General features: G+C 27.0%; 1 protein-coding gene across 1 annotated transcript; it reads right to left on the bottom strand.

Moving 5' to 3' along the window:
• Nucleotides 1–6,329: 6,329 nt before the first annotated feature.
• Nucleotides 6,330–14,480, bottom strand: LOC100164081 (cell cycle control protein 50A). The gene is made up of 8 exons (XM_001942928.4): nucleotides 13,749–14,480; nucleotides 13,531–13,664; nucleotides 13,324–13,464; nucleotides 13,054–13,243; nucleotides 11,821–11,943; nucleotides 9,665–9,883; nucleotides 9,438–9,603; nucleotides 6,330–6,999 (listed from the first exon to the last, which is right to left on the bottom strand). Exons 1-8 carry the CDS (start codon nucleotides 13,786–13,788, stop codon nucleotides 6,948–6,950), a joined length of 1,065 nt encoding a protein of 354 aa, XP_001942963.2. The 5' UTR covers nucleotides 13,789–14,480; the 3' UTR covers nucleotides 6,330–6,947.
• Nucleotides 14,481–18,920: the final 4,440 nt, after the last annotated feature.

The following is an 18,920-nucleotide window of genomic DNA, read 5'->3' on the forward strand; positions in this document are numbered from 1 at the left end:
AATTACATATTGTAGTTATTATTATTACTAATTTCTGAAAATTATATATCCTACATTTTGAATTCAACCACTGGAGTGGTAAATGTTATTCTTTTTATTATAAAATAGTCAATAGAGATAAGGTAGAAAAAATTGTTACAATAAATTATTTGTTCAATGAATAATAAATATTTAAAATGGAAAAATGCAAGTGCAAACAAATAAATAATTAATAATAATAACATTAATAAATAAACAAACAAACCGGTTTCCTTCGTCTCCAAAATCAAGTTAGATTCTTATATATATAGATAGATAGTAATGTATACATTGTTAATTGAAAAATAAAGCCACATAAAAATACATAATAAACAATTAATAATTAATAATGAACTCTTAACATTAAAAAGCGAGTTAGTGTGTGTAACTCTGTTGTACAGTACAGTGGCGGATCCAGGATGGGGGCAGGGGCCTCGTCTATCCCAGACCTCTTCAACAGACTCCTCTTTTTACTTACAGAAATATTTTAAAGTGTGTAATGTAATGCATTATAATTAATTACACAATCTATTTAAATATTTCGGACACCATTGTGAGTGTTATTGGAATGAAAACATTTGCAATAATTGCATATTATATTATTATATTATTATTATTGTATTTATGGCTTAGAAGTATTTTTTTTAGGAGGACCCCTAAAATTAAACCCTGAATCCGCCACTGGTACAGTGGGTTACAAGTGGGGGACTGTAATGGATGATGGTGTTGCATTTTTTCGGTTTTTTAGCCTAGGATATTTTATATTGTACGTATTTATACTGTAATTACTTGTTAATTATTATTAATACGGTATAGACAGTGAAGTTGAATTATTATTACTTGTTTATATTATCATATTTGTACATAATAATATACTTAAGAAGTTTCAAATGCCCACGAAAAATATTTTTAAAATATAACATAACTGAAATCGTTCTTCTTCGTTTAAATATCTAATGTCGTCCAAATTTGAACATAAAATAGGTAACTAAAATAAACTGTGTTTTATATTTTTTAGTTTTTTTGGTTACAGAATAACCTATTCACGTGTAACTTTGTTTTAAATTTTCAATCCTTAGCTATAAAAGTTGAACATTTTATATATTTTGATCTACAAAATAATTTTTAAATTTTAAATTTTGTCAAAATTCGAACTTTAAATGCATATAGAAGAAATTATTGTACCCAAATATTTTTTATATTTTTTTCTAAATATTATATTTTACTGAAGTCATCTAAGACCGTTTAATATTATTGTAAACTCATTATACAATTTTCAGTGCCTCCAAAGCAATTATATTTATTTTATATACAGTTTAGGCTTCCAAGCCAGCTATTTATTCTGTTTTATTTATTATTTAGGTACCTATATGCCAACCAAGCTGCAGTTGTTGTAATTATTATTAAAATTAAGTACTTATATTTAATTAAAAATAGCAATGCTGCAATCTATCATTATTTTAAATAAACAAGGTAATATATTTATATACAGTCCACACTTATTCATTTTTATAGCGACAAAGATTGCAGGCCACTATTACTGTGGTTACCTTATGCGCGAACAACTATACTAAGCACTACTTTTCGTCTACCTATACAAAAAAAAACATGTAATTGTAAGATCACTAAGACCAATACATTCATTGCTCCGCAGTCCACCCAGAATCTTAAATAATGTAAGATTTTCAAGAAGAAAATTTAATACGTAGGTGCAGGGAATTGTGTGACATATACGAGTTGGTACGTATTACGTATATTGCTATTGTATATAAGTATATTGCACGTGTAACTTCCTTAAAGCTCATACATATCGAATATCGAATACACTCAAATTTCTTCCTAGTTCCTTGAAAATCTTGATTAGCTCCGAAATAGTTAGTTCCTATACCACTGATGATAGAGATGGTTAAGGGGTATGAACTATGAATAGTATTGAAAAATTCTATGAAAATGTATTTTTGTATTTCCAATAATATATTATTGAGAGGTTTGAGAGTAAATACACCTATTATCAATATTGTAGAAGAGAAGTTAAACTATATATGTATACAAGTCACTTTTCGATATTTTAATTACTAAACTTAATAATTCAAATTCAAAAAGTAAAATATCACAAGTTTTAGAGTTAAATATTGGATATTTAAAATAAAATATCGGAAATCGACTCCTATACAAACCTAGATAAACTTCTTCTCTTCAATTTGTATAATAGGTGTTCTTACTGTTATGTCACTCGGTAAGCTATATTATTTGAAATATGAAACTAAGTTTCAGTGTTTCGCTAAAATTCACATTTGTAAAATCCTGCGTTATTGACATGTGCACGTATGTGTGGGCGCACTCTGCTATTTAATTTATACACAGTCACTCACACTAATGATCACTTACTACACACACATTTACTACATTTACACGACCCGCGTACACACAGAGAATTACCTATATTGAACTCCTTCAAAAACGGTCAGTATGCAAACCCCTTAATACCAGTTATATTAGGTGTTTAGGTTGTATTTACTACATTTATTAGGGGCAACTTAATTATAGTGTCTTGGATCCAGATGATATAAATTCCAAAACCTAAAATCTGTTATGCAAATCACAATTTATTACCAATTAAAAAACGAGCGTGAGGTTCGTGCTCTTCTACCGAAATGTCTATAAATAACTCAAAAGAGTCAATTATTTTTCTATAATTAAGAGTTAATTATTTTGAAAATTGTATCATGTATATAATTAACTCCAAGTCTCCACGTATATTAAGATTTTACATAGGTAATATTTTAGTAAGTTGTTTACGTGCATCAGTGCACCACAACACAACATGGGTATACGTACAGGATCTATCCAGAATAAAGGCTATTTTGAATTGTATAGCACTATATTTGATATATTTTCATTTTTTCTCTGGTGAAGTTTATATCTTCAATTAAAAATGGATACCTATTGGTTTATCCCCAAAGACTCATAAATTACCGACCGTTTTCAATAAAAGTTATACCAATAGATTCCTTGAGACTTAGAGGGTTTTTTCAAATCACGAAGTAATATTTTTTTTTTTTATTTATATGATTGAGCAGATTGATATTGGTTACGCATTATATTACTATTATAATAAAATTAGTAGAAATGTGGCATACTACACATTTTTTTTATGAGTATATTTATTTAAAAAAAAATAAATCTTCAGTACAGCCACATAGGCAACACTGGGCGGGACTGCAACTTGCTAGTGAATCAATAACAATAATATATAATAAATTACCAAATATTAATATATGCTGTTTTTTACCGAAAAATAGTTAAAACTAATCGTTAACTAATAGTAATATTAATAAATTAAAAACATCCTTAGAAATAAACTGATGGTTTATCACACAGAATCGTTTTTTGAATGCAATGATTTAAAAGAAACTTCCCCTGTTTTCTTATTTATTCAATTATTTATTTAATTTTAGGCCATAGAGCTTAGAGGATTTCAGCGCACTATTTGTTTTCTCTCTCTGACCTACGCGCAACATAGACAAAACGCATTTACGCAGAATCATTTTTCCTGTTTTTAAGTAATTTAGAGTAAAATCACCTATTACAAAAAATATTGAGAATAATATTTCTGAGGGAATAACATATCGATTTGTCTAAATATTGTCTTAAAACTATTTAAACATAATTTAAATGTATACAATTTTTTTGTTTATTTTGAAAGTCTAATACTAAGTCAAATAATAATAAAATATAAAATCGATATGTTATTTTCTCTAAAATATTATTCTCTATCTTTTTAGTAATGGCTGATTTTACTCTAAGACTACTTAAAAACATAGAAAATGATTCTGCGTTAATGCGTTTTGTCTATGTTGTGCGTGGGACAGAGAGAGAAAACAAATAGTGCACTTGCATCCACTAGTATACAATTTTTACATTCTGAGCGGAGCGAGGAAGCTATTGGTTTTACAATGGTGTTTATTTTTTTTTTCTTATATCCTGTATACAAAATTTCTACCAGAAGGAGTGCTTTGATTTCAACATATGGTACCATATCTTTTAGCAAATTGGATCAAGATGGTACTTTAGAGAGGTCATTTTCCGATTTTTTCAATAATTATTTAATGCCACGGGAAAATTACGAAAAAACGCTAAAAATGGGATTTTAATTTCTAACGCTTTGTATATCACCATAGAAACGAATAAAAAAAGGAGGGTAAGTGGATGTCGCTCTGCTGTACAGTAGATTACAAGTGGGTCACTGTATAATGGATGGTACTAAATTTGAATTCAATGATATAATATCACTGTATAAGAAAAACGATTCTGAGCGGAGACGGTAGTCGGTCTATAAGACATATTATATACTTATCTATGGTATTAAAAAAAATAATGACCTATAATTGGTACCTATAATAAATTCCAAATTAATCATATCACAATATTCATTAGGTATTTAATATGAAGCGTTATACATCAACAACAAACCGTGATACTATCATAGATATATAATGGTATACTTTAGAAGTTTCATGTACCCACGAATAATATTATACAATCGCAACAAAATAACTAAAATAGCTATTCTAGGTATTTTAATATGTAATTTCGTCCAAATTTGAACTTAAAATAAGTATAAAAATAAACTGTGCTTATATGTTTTTTAGATTTTTTGGTAACAGAATAAACTACTTACTTGGAATCTTGTTTTAAATTTTCAATCCTTAGATATAAAAGTTGACCATTTTATAAATTTTTAACTTCAAAATAATTATTGAATCTTAAATTTGATAAATTATGTCAAAATTCGATCTTTAAATGCTTATAAAAAAAAATTGTGCTTATGTATTTTTAATATTTTTCAACTGCTATTGTAACAATATATCAAGAACCTTGCATTAAATTTTCACGCTTTTTTACCCAACAAACAAAATTTTATTGATATTTATAGAAAAAAAAACTAAACAAATTGAAAACTGACAATGTCCGTTAACAGCTAAAAAAAAGTCAAAATATTTTTAAAATGTTATGGTGTATAAAAAATGAAAAAATTAACATTCAGTGAAATTTTCAAATATCTACAGTCATTCGTTTTTAATTACAATAAAATAAGAATATTGTCACATGAAAAATCGAGCTAATATCAAATGTCGTAAAAATATGAATTTCAAACGCTCATAAAAATTTAATTTGACTTTTTTGTAGACATTTTTTTTTTGATAAAGATAGACAATATTATGAGAAATCTTGTATTACATTTTCAAATCTTAGATTTAAAAAGAAAAATTTTTACGAATTCTTAACTAAACATAATTTGCTAATTTTCGTGATTTTTCCATATTTTGTCATTTTTTGAACTTTAAATGCTAATAAAAAAAAACTGTGGCTAAGGATTTTTAACATTTTTCAAATATCATTGTAACTATATAGTAGGAGCCTTGTATTAAATTTTCAATTTATTTTTACTCAACAAATAATGTTATATTGACATGCATAGAAAAAAAAATGAATAATATTGGAAACTGAAAACGTTCCTAAACAGTTCAAAAAAAATCAAAATATTTTGAAAATTTTATCATGTATAGAAAATGGAAATATAAACCAGTGAAAATTTCATGTATCTACGGTCATTTGTTTTAAAGTTACACCAAAAACCAAAATCAATTTTCTCGAAAACAGGTTTTGCGTAAAAATTCCCGTTTTTCCTTAATTTTTCTTTTGTTTTTTACGGCGCTTTTGAAAACTACTGGAAAAATTTTTCTTTTGACCCTCCAAAGTACCAACTAGATTCACTTTCCTATCAGAAAAGATACTGTTGAAGAAAAATCGAAGCACTTCTACTGTCCTAAAACGTGATGACAGACACAAAAAAAAAAAAAAATAATAATAATAAAAAAAAAAAAAAAAAAAACATCATTGTAAAATCAATACATTCATCGTTTCACTCAGAATCTAAAATATAATATTATAATATTAATTCAACTTACATGATAAAATAAATAATAACAATATAAAATATCCAGGCTGACAAACCATCTCCGCTCAAAATCGTTTTTCTTATACAATGATATTTTATCATTGAATTCAAGTCTAATAAAACCCATTATACAATGACCCACTTGTAACCTACTGTACAGCAGAGCGACATCCACTTAGCTGCTTTTTTTTTTTTTTGAAAATGTTTAAAATGTCTTAAAAATGTTTAAAATTGTAATGACTCATGAATGTAAAACCCCAGCTGTTTTTATATTTGCTATTGACAAACGAGACAATTTAAAATAAGTAAAAAATTATATGCACAAAAGTACAAAACAATAGAAGATTGATTACAAAATAAGAAATAAATCAACAAATATATTATTGTTTAATGTTTAAGTGTAAACAAATAATAAAATAAGCTTTAAGCTTATATTGTTCTAAAATTAAGTCTTATGAACAGCTAACAAATGTTAACCCCTATGACTAGACACATAATTAAAATTCTTATTTACTATTAATTTTACATTAAAAGATTGTGCAAATATATAGTTTAAAGCTCAACAATGTTTTATAAAGGTAACAAATTATTATTATAACAAATTTTAACAAATTATCGAGACTTATTTCAGTGACAGTGTTTCTTAATACATAATAATACAAATTAATAATGGTAATCGGATTCAACTGATTTAAGTTATATGGTGTTATAATATTTACTATAGATATATTTTATGCTAAAATAATTCCTATTATAGTTTAACTTATAAGTACATTTTAATATAAATTAGATATTGGTCAATTGTGATTATATAATTGTGATAAATTAAAGTATGATTTTTTTATATATATCACATTGCCTTATAAAGCTCATTAGTTGCTAATTGAAGCACAGCCCAATTTAATATTTTGTACGTGCAAAAAACACAAGGAATTACTTCTTCAATAAAGAAAAAACTATACTAAAATCACTGATAAGATGTTGATGGCGAAACAACGGAAATATCTCCTGTATTCGCACTGAAAAAAAAAATTTCAATAAAATGCATTTTATCATTAAATACTGGATGAAAGGAGGTTAGGATGAAGGTTTTGTGGTGAGCACTATCTCTATAATTTCAAATGATCATTCATCATCAACTTAAAATAAAATAATAGTTCATCTAATTTAAAAATGATTTTGAAAAATCTATGTTAGATACAGAGAGTATGCACTAAACTAAATACATGGAACAGCACATACATAATATGGTAATCGAGAAAAAAAGTCCCGGTAAAAAGTCCTACACTAGAAAAAAGTCCAGAAAAAATGAATTAAAATATATCAAAATTGAAGAATAAATATGTTAAAATTGTATTGAAAAATACATTAAAGTTACATAAAAAATCATATAATTTCATAAAAAATAGAAGGGAGCTTACATACCTATACAGTGTATATATTGTATTATATATATTTAATTTTCAAGTTCCTTAATGAAGATCATATTTTTGGCTTTTGCTATAATTTAGTAATTTACTATTTAGTTTTAGCGTAATGTTAATATGGTATATATCAAATTATATAGATAAATATAAAAAGTTTCAACTATAAATATTATTCATCATAAATTGAAAGGTAATAAGCAGAGGTAATTTTAAAAAAATTTTAGTTTGTTATAATAAGAATTCATGCTGGACGGTTTTTCAAATATAGTAGACTAATAAACATATAAAAAATTACTATAGATACTTATAATTTGAACTTTGATTAGGAACTTTACATAAAACAAATGTTTTTTTGGTATAATAATAGGTTATATGTAGAGCTCGGAATTATATGCATTTGCATATTTTTACTAAGTGTATGTACGTCTAGGGGTTCTAAAATGTCCATGGTTCATCTCGCACTGAATTTAAACACCAAATTTCATGTTGCATATTTAGAGGATTATTGCATATTGGTTCATAAATGCATGTAACATACATATTTAATGGGTTTTTAATAAATTACCTATTTTAATTTAAGATAAATATATTTTAGAAATTTTAAGAGAAAATCGTTTATCGAATATCGTTGACACTGTTTCCTACAAGAATATTGTTAAAATATTGTCAGTTTTGGAACACTTCATGAGATCAGTGGAAGTATTGATAACAATATATTAACAAAAATAAATCACATACACCCGAATTTTGGCATACTATATTGTTACTTTGACGAGTGCAACGAATATGGCAGTAACTCAATTTTACAAATTTTTTTTTTTAACTAATAATATTTACAGATGATTTTATTTTATTCCTTTTTTAAGTTTTCTGAGAGTTTTAGACATTGTATTTCAAACAATCTAAAATATGAAAAAATGAAGATTATAAAATATTGCATTTTGGTTTTTTAAAGTATTAAATGTTTAAATATTATTTAAATATTTTTTTATTTCTGATAGAATATCTAGTAAGTACCTACTTTCCTTGGTGTAAAAATGTGTTTTTTTTTTTTAAAAATACATTTTATAATGTATAACATATGGCATATAATTGCACATTTAGCCACTTTTTCCTTGCATATTCGACACTTTTTAAATACATATAAATCCGGGCTCTAGTTATATGTATACCTATAAACAGGCCTTTTTAACAGCCTTAAGTCATAACATAAGTAAGAGGTGTATCTTATTATAGTATTACATTTTTATAGCATTATTATTATTACTATATAGGTACTATAATATTGTATTTATTATACTATTGTATTACATTTTATTATTTTAGACTTGTATTAAATTAAATTGTTTTATATTTTATGTTTTTATATGTAACTTTAAAGCATTTTTCAATACAATTTTAGCATATTTATATTTCAATTTTGATATATTTTCATTAATTTTTATCGGGACTTTTTTTTTCTGCGATTCACATACTATACACAACAGTTGTACAATATATTTAAAGTATACTACCGTATAATCTGTCAACCGAAAGAGTATGAGTGGACATAAACTAAAACCAGTAGTTTCCTACTGCAAAGCCACCTACTAAGGCGGTCCAACCTCCCACCACACATAACAAAAAGCAACCCTCATTTGTACTAGTGATATAGTCATATTCTCTCGGTGATATGATTTATACCTGATCTATAGAACATATCACCAAAATATGTAGCTGTTGTTCATTATAGTAAATCAACTGCCATTTGGTCAAGGGCATGTTTCTTCTGCACCTTTACATATTATAATACTTATTGTGTACAATTGTTACCATTTTAACAAATATTAATTACTCACATTTTTTAAACTTTTTATTCAAAAATTAATAATTCAACAATATCTAACTAGAAATTCTACACCAGGTACTGGATCTGATGATAGACATTTAATTAAAGTTTTAAACAGCATTTATATATTTATCCAGTAAATAAATGTAACTAATTGGATGCCAAAGGCCTAAGTATAATATCATTTTTAATTTTAACATACCTGGGTTTATATTTGATATGAAGAATTAAAAACAATAACCCTAATAAAAAGCAGCAACATCCAACAACAATATAAGCATATCCAAGAAATAAGTTTCTGCCCCCTGTAAATGAAGTGTTGGACAGTATCAAACTTTTTGTTCCGCCAAAGCCTGCTACTGGATAATCTAAAAATTGTATAATTATTATATTAGTGAATCAGTTTTTTTTTTATTACATGAAACATACTATAATCTATGACTAATTTGTAATGTCCTTTAGGTAATCCATTTTTAAATTCCTTGGAATGATCAATACGCCTGTATAGTTTACGAAAATCTGGAAGTGCTGCAGTTCGCATCCAAACAATCAAATCTTCATTTTCAAAACCATTGTTCAATTCATTTTCCTTATCCAATTCCCATATATTAACACGCCAGTCAATTGGTTTTTCAAAATCTTTAAATGCTAAAAATAAAATATTTGATACTCTATAAATGATTTTATTATTTACATTGTTTACAAAACATAAAATGTCAGTCATAATTGTTGCAAGTTGAAAATTAGAAAAAATGCCATAACATATACTTATTTTCTTTAGAGGTCTTATACTACAAAATTACATAGAGCTAAACTACCTACATGTACTGTGAAATGTGTTATACATAAATTATAAAAACAGTCTATTAAAATGTGCAGTAACAATAATAAGGCTATAGCCATGAAGACTAGAACAAGGAGACCAAACTCCTCTTCTAATAAAGTCCCAAAATAAGTCTCACGATTAAACAGCCACAGGCTACACTGCAGTCACTAGGGTTGCTATTTCAACCCGTGTAATATAGGGATATATCGTGTTTTTTTGAAAATATATGAATTATTTTAAACATTGACCATTTTTAAATTGTATTATAGCTTGTTAGATTACCCATTTATATACATGTGCATACGCGTATATTTCATGAACATTCAATATTCTTAAGAAACAAATTCAGTGTATCGATACATATTTGTATAAAACAATCGTTCAAGAAGAGACATATTTTTGGTCTATCAAATAGTATCGAGCTCAGACTTACTGTGAACACAGATAACTAGATATAACTAGTATTATAGTGTTAGTGAAATATTTATAATTTAATTATTTACAAAATTAAAAAAAAAAATATTTATAAAATATACACATGCGCATGTATAAACGTATAATCGTACAAGATTTAAAATTTAACAACGGTTATGGTTCAAAATATGCATATATATATTATAAAACGCAAAAAAAAACATAAATAATCTCTAGTTTTTTTTTTTTTTTGGTTGAGATTTCAACAACTAATGTCATTAGCTTGTGGAACTGTGGGAGAGGGTACTGTAGGTTTTTGAACACGTGTGTTTGTTTTGGCAGAATTTTTTTGGTGGGCACCCATAGGTATCTGGTGGGGAGATAGCGGCCTCACTATCCGGACACTGTGACTGCCTGAAGAAAAATGTCGCTGTGGCCGAGTTCAAACCGGTGACGGTGCGTGTCACAATCGATGCCTTAGTCCGCTTGGCCACTCCGTCCCCCAATCTCAAAAGTGATCATACAAATTGGTATTATCAATATGGAAAAAAGTGTTTTATGTGGTTTATAACAGATATTTATTTATTTTTTATTGTAAGTGTATTAAACTTATACAAATTATTTGTTATTTATTACAAACAATGTAATTTAAATTAATATTGTTCATTATCAACATTATAATTTTTAAATATCTGACCAATAATTGCACATTTTGACCTGGCTATTTTTGTTGGTATATCACATTTCTCCTTCCAAATATTTCTTCCTCATTTATAGAATATACATAATATTACAAAGATAATAAACTAAAAATGAATGGGAGAAATTATCCTAAATGAAAATTGATTCACTTAACAGAGACGATAATAATAATAAGTATGAGTAGTCAAGAACACTTATGTATATACTTCAATATTAATATTGGATTTAACAGAGTAATAAAAAATGTATTGTTTTTGAATTACATATATTATCTCAATGACCTTTTTTTAAAAAATGTATAATTTCAACATTATTATCTTATTCATTACTTCATTAGTAATTTCATAAGAATAAAAACTTTTAACAGCATTAGCATTTTATAAAATAGTGGCTGAAGTGGATGTTGTTAAATAAGATAATTTTGTCGCAATATTATTTACTTCTTGAAACAATGATGTTATATAATATACTATTAAAAAGTATATAACACTTTGACATGCACTAAATATTATGTGGTACTGATTATCGGTAGTAGGGATGGATGTGCTATTTCAAAATGTTTTTGTCTGCTTCTATTACTAATTTCCAATTATTTTATTTTAAAACTATAAAACAATCTATATTAAGTGATTATGTAGGATACCTTCTTTCAAATTTCCTTCTGAATGTTCTGGATTATGATATTTGATACTTTTATCAGATTTCCAAGCAATTTGTGTTCGAAGCAATGGAACAATTCGTTCACTGTACATCAATATTAAGTTATCTGAAATAAAAAAATAATTTTTAACTATATTGTATAATTTTAAATAATTTAATTCATTGAACATTAGTTATAAAATTAATTGTTTGATTTAATAATGTCACAGAATATAATGGAATATTATTATTTATTCTGTGATAATATGTATTTGAAAATCTAGATAATACTTTTTTATATTAAACACAATTTAATCAAATTTAGTTACCTAATAATTTAGAAAATATTTAAACATAATATAATTTATAGTCAAAATGGCTAAAATTATTTAATAGATTCATTAAAGGGCATCACAACACTAAAAATAAGTTTGCTTAGATTTAAAGTTTCATTATCTTAGATATATAGAATGGGTCCTACACTTTAACACTAATTATTCAATGAGATACAGGTGTTTGAAAATATGAGTGTGACGTCATAGAGCAAAAGTCTGAATGGCAATGTATGTTTTACGTGTAAAAATGTCTAGATTAATACAACAATTTAAGTAACCCTAAGTGTTTTTTCGTGTTTAGGACACTGATGTGATTAATTTCTAGTTATTTCATAGTAGATAAAACTATTATAAAAATTTCTTAAAATTGTGTATACGACAATACGAGTTGCGAACTCAATACTTTTACTTAATTATAATTTAGAATATGTATACAATAACAATATATATTACATTTTAAATCACACCATCGTCTTAGCACATAAATATACTTAGGATTATGAAAAATGTTGAAATACTATCGTAAGTTATTAAAATCATTGTGTAAATCGATCAATTTTAATTTTTTTATACGTAAAATATGGCGGCTACTCATTCGTCAACTCTATGACCTCACGCGGCTATGGATCAAATCTCATTATCTTATTGAAAAATAATTTTTTTAACTTGGAATTTTACCAAAACATTTTTTCATTTGTCTACAATAATCGAGACAATAATACAAAAATAAACTTAAAATTAAAAAAAAAAATTAGTGTTGTCCATTAATTCTTCAAAAAAAAATATTTTTCTGTATGGTGGCGAAATAACAATTATTACCATTTGAAACATTTTTTACAGGTAAGTACTCTAAATCAACAATAAATATACAAAAGATTATTGAATACTAAATGAGTACATACCACTGAATAATGAATTGGCAATAGCTCCACAAGGGGCAATTGGCTTGTTGTTGTGATAATCATATGGAGCACAGTCACTAGATGGAGTTTTGCTTAGTTTTCCAAGCAACTGAAAATCGTCCCTTGATTTTACATAACGCCGATGGTTTTGATAATAGTTGGTTAATCCATAGTACATGTAAACATTAGGCTATACAAAGTACAAATAAGACATGTTAAAACATTAAAATAACATTAACCATAGTGTTATAGATCAATCTAATATCATACAGCAAAATCTTCTTCCAACTTAAATGGAATACTGCAATGACAAGACATGTTGCGATTGCTACCAATGATATCTGCACAAGATCGCTGTTTCGGATCATCAATTGATTTGCAGTGGGTATAATCAAGAGTAAATTCTTGAACCTAAAAATGTATTAAAATACAATTAGGTTTGTATAGAAACTTCTATAAGTATAAAAAATTACTCACCATATTTGTGAGGTATAGTAAACCTATGCCGATTGGAATAAATGCTGCTGCAACTGCAAAGAATATGGGCATTACATTGCGTGCTGTTAGAATTGGTTGCCATGCAGGCAGCCGTTGTTGTTTGAATGCTGTATCTGTAATAATATCCAAGCAGTAAAATATAAATTTGTGCAAATATCTATTTAGTAACCCCTATGAAAAATGTTTTAAAAACTCACCAGCTGGTTTTTTAGACTTTGGTTCTTGTAAATCCAACATTGTGTGTATAATACTGTTATAGTCACTGCTTACAAGTATAATAGCTCAAACTACAAGACGAATTTTAATATGATAACTAGTAACTACAGTGAATTTATATACATTCGACAATGCTAACTGATATCACATCATTATTTGACAGCAGTACGACTACGAAAATAATAAAATTGATCACTTCGGGACATGCAATCTATCAGACAATCGCAACTGTACAACTACTTTATTACCCTTTACGGTTTAATAATTTAATATTATAAAATAAATATGAAAATTAGATTAAATTGAATATTATTATTACTATTATTAACTAAGTGATAATGCGGCGGACGGCACCACTATGGCACCACTACGGCACTCGGGCAGTTACGCAAAAAAATATTAATATTTATTCAGTGACAGTTGTAAAGGTAGACTATTCAGTATTCGAGTTGGACAAACGACGGTGTACTGTGTCTGTGTACAACTTTACTATAGAAAAAAACAGTTTACTTTACTGTACATTATAATATCATCATGATATATGTGATTATATATTTATATGAGAAATCGTTAGTCGACAGGAACATAATAATATATAAACAATATAAACTATTAAAATTGCATATAATAATTTAATAAATATTATAATAATCGTTATCAGCTGTTTCGAACGGATCGCGAGTATATTTATTTTTTAATGTAAACATCAATATAGAATACATCATAGATAATAATTATTATAGCATGACCTTAAAGAATTCAGATCATTATACCTAGCATAGATATATTAATATGGAATCCCGGAAAAAGAGACCAACAGAAAAAAAGAACAATTTACAATTTTTGAAAACTATATTTTAAAACCGAGAATAATTATTTTAGTTATTTTGTTGTAATTTTATAATTAATATGTACATTATAATATATTGTTTGGATATTGTATACAATTTAAATTTAATAAAAGGAGAAATTACTGTACGTTATACGAGTGCAAGTAAATAATGTTTCTACTACGGCAGTTTATTGTTTATTGCAAAGAAAAAGCATGTCAACATATGAATCAATGTTAAACACAATACTAAAAAAAAAAGGTGGGTAAGTGGATGTCACTCTGCTGTACAGTAGGTTACAAGTGGGTCACTGTATAATGGATAGTATTAAATTTGAATTCAATGATATAATATCAGTGTATAAGAAAAACGATTCTGAGCGAAGACGGTAGTCGGTCTATAAGACATATTATATACTTATCTATGGTATTAAAAAAAATAATGACCTATAATTGGTACCTATAATAAATTCCAAATTAATCATATCACAATATTCATTAGGTATTTAATATGAAGCGTTATACATCAACAACAAACCGTGATAGTATCATAGATATATAATGGTATACTTTAGATTTTAGAAGTTTCATGTACCCACGAATAATATTATACAATCGCAACAAAATAACTAAAATAGTTATTCTAGGTATTTTAATATGTAATTTCGTCCAAATTTGAACTTAAAATAAGTATAAAAATAAACTGTGCTTATATGTTTTTTAGATTTTTTGGTAACAGAATAAACTACTTACGTGGAATCTTGTTTTAAATTTTCAATCCTTAGATATAAAAGTTGACCATTTTATAAATTTTTAACTACAAAATAATTATTGAATCTTAAATTTGATAAATTTTGTCAAAATTTGATCTTTAAATGCTTATTTATTTGACTTATTTACAAAATGGACTGTTTAAAGTGTTACCAGTGTTAGAGTACTATATTTTATATTATACAATTACAACAAAATAACTAAAATGATTATTCTTGGTTTTAAAATGTAGTTTTCAAAAATTGTAAATTGTTCTTTTTTTCTGTTGGTCTTTTTTTCCGTGTTCTTTTTTTCCGATTACCATTAATATGTCTATGTATTATAGTATATGAAATATAAATATTAAATAATGTAAAACTTAATGTATAATGTATCATGATTCGTGATCTAAGCAAACCAACTAGGTATCTAAGAGCATGAGAAAATATGTATATATTTTATCATGTATTATTGATAAAATTCTATGACATACGATATTCATTTAAGTATATAACATAGGTACCTATCTAATGAGTAGTATCTACAAATTACAATATAATATTATACAATTATAATTTATAATAAATATATCGTTAAGATAAGATAGGTAGGTACTATGACTATAGCTACTACTTTAAGCACTTTAATAGTCATTTTATTCATTAGTCATTACTCAAGTTAGGTAGGTACTGCTATTGTGCAGAGAGTAGAATACTAAACTACAGAATATTATTAATTATTATTATTAAACTGAGTAGTGAATATTATTATAATATTATAATATTATTATATTATCATTGTATATAGAAGGGCCGGTTCACGATTTTAACACTTTAAAATCTAAGTAAATACTAAATATTATAATGGTTATCTAATACCAAGAATTGTATGATGCATCTTGCACGATCGAAGATGGTGTTGACTAAATACTGATGTAGTGATGTGACACCATGAAGTTGATGTATAATTGTATATTTTGTATAAACCATAACATAATCAGTGGTGTCATTTCAATTTTTAATAGAGAGGGGCAAAGGTTTTGACCGGCCCGAATGGGTAAAAAAAAAACAGCTCGCTTCCCTCGCAAACATATGTTATCTACTTACATTTTTTATGGTATCCTTTTTATTAACTAGATAACATTATTTTTAAATATAAGGTAGCAGATATTTTAGAAAAACAATTGTATATCTATACAGTGCTCGAATTGGGAATTATTAAGTAGAGGAGCTCAATCCAACAATTTATAAACTGCGTTCCAAGTACAAAATTATTAAACGCAGGCTCGTGGGGGGCTTTTCCCCCACACCCCCCCCCCAACTAATTCCTAACTTTTCAATACAACATTTCACCTTAGTTACAGAATTTCCCCCCTCCCCCAGTGAAACACGATTGCGTACGGTCTATTTATCGACATACGCAATCGTGAGCATTTAATGTTCACGGTTGCGTACGATTTTTATCTGAATAATATAGGTACATGAACGGATAAAGTGAAACTTTTTTACAGAGGGTACGATAAAAAACCGTCACGACACACGTTTCTATGACATCGTTGAACAGTATTCACCAATATTAGTTATATTTATATAATTTATAAAGAGTTATTTTTATAGTCAATACATTTATTATACAATGGACTATAGGTACCTAATGTTACTAATAGATCATACGCCACCGCGATTTCGATAACGTTTGTATAATCGCTAATTTCCGGGAACCGGTCGACGCACACACACACGCACACACATTACATTAAACGCTAATGACGTCATGGTAACATTCTCGGTGTCGCACAAATTAACAGAATGACCCCCAGCCATAAGACATATACATGTCAATATAATATTTTCTGAAAATATTATAAAAAAGGCGGCATGTTTTTACGCTAATAAAATATAATAATGGTAAAACGGCAACAACTAGGCACCGGCCCATCGGGCCGCTTTTAAAACAGACAGGGGCAAATGCCCACCTTGCCCCCCCCCAAATGACGCAATTGAACATAATATAATGATAATAATATGAATGGTAAATACAAAAATTAGGTATAACTATTTCATCAACAATAATATGGAGGCCATGGAAACATGTACTTAAAAAATATATATTATACCTCCAATTAAGTACCAAAATGCATAGGTGCAAATAGGGGGAAGGGGGAGCTTTAAAGACAAGGCCCCCTCCAAAAATAGTGTCCATATAGCCCACATACATTTCCTACATTTCGCTTATTCAATATTATCAAAGTAAGGCTTTAGCCCCCCACCCCCTCAAATCCAAAACGATATTTGTGCATATGCCCACATGGCACCATCAAGCTTCAACTTTACTTAGTTAGCGTGAATAGATGGGACGATATTGTGATTATATGAACCTATGGCCTTTGAGGTTGTGGCTATTGTTTATTGAAGATATATAATGGCGTTTGCTCAGTAATTTCAAGTTATTATAGGATAGAGGGGTAGGGGGGTTAAGAATCATAGATTAATCTAATTACTCTATGGTCAGAATAGGAGCATACTACTTGTGTCCGAAATTATTATCAGTAGGTAAGTTGCGTCCCTCAAAAAAAGGTTCAAAAAACAAGTTGATATTTATTTCAATTCATAATATTCAGAAGTATAATTTTAAAAAAGGTGGATAAGTGGATGTCGCTCTGCTGTACTGTAGGTTAGAAGTGGGTCACTGTATAATGGACAGTATTACATTTGAATTCAATGATATAATATCACTGTATAAGAAAAACGATTCTGAGCGGAAACGGTATATCAGTCTATGTATTAGACATATATATTATACTTATCTATGGTATTAAAAAAAAAATTGACCTATAATAGGTACCTATAATAAATTCCAAATTAATCATATCATAATATCTATTAGGTATTTATAACGCGTTATACATCAACAAAAAACCGTGGTACTATCATAGATATATAATAGTACCTATAGTTTAGAAGTTTCAAGTACCCACGAATAATATTATACAATCACAACAAAATAACTAAAATAGTTATCCTAGGTTTTTAATATGTAATTTCGTCCAAATTTGAACTTAAAATGACTATAAAAATAAACTGTAAATGTATTTTTTAGATTTTTTGGTAACAGAATAAATTACTGACGTGGAATCTTGTCCTAAATTTTCAATTCTTAGATACAAAAGTTGAACATTTTATAAATGTTTAACTACAAAATAATTATTCAAATTAAAATTTGATAAATTTTGTCAAAATTCGATAATAATAATGATAATAAGCCCGTTTAAAACTTGACTTCGCGGGCTCGTATAGCTTTTGATAAATCTTATAATACGATCATAGGGGCGACAATGATCTAAATGTCTCATTGTATTAAACTATTATTATTTTATTTTTTCATTAGTACTTAATTCATAATATAACATATTACTATATATTAGTCCATATCTATAAAAATAATTAAATAAATACGAAAAGAAATCTTTTTTTTCTAATAACATTTTATAATATTCTACGAATTAAATTAAGAGGATGTCGCACCCGCATTTGTTGTCTCCGTCTTACACACGTACGTTATAGCAAATTTCGTT

The sequence above is a fragment of the Acyrthosiphon pisum genome, chromosome A1 (assembly GCF_005508785.2).
Source record: "Acyrthosiphon pisum isolate AL4f chromosome A1, pea_aphid_22Mar2018_4r6ur, whole genome shotgun sequence".
NCBI classification, from domain to species: Eukaryota; Metazoa; Arthropoda; class Insecta; order Hemiptera; family Aphididae; genus Acyrthosiphon; species Acyrthosiphon pisum.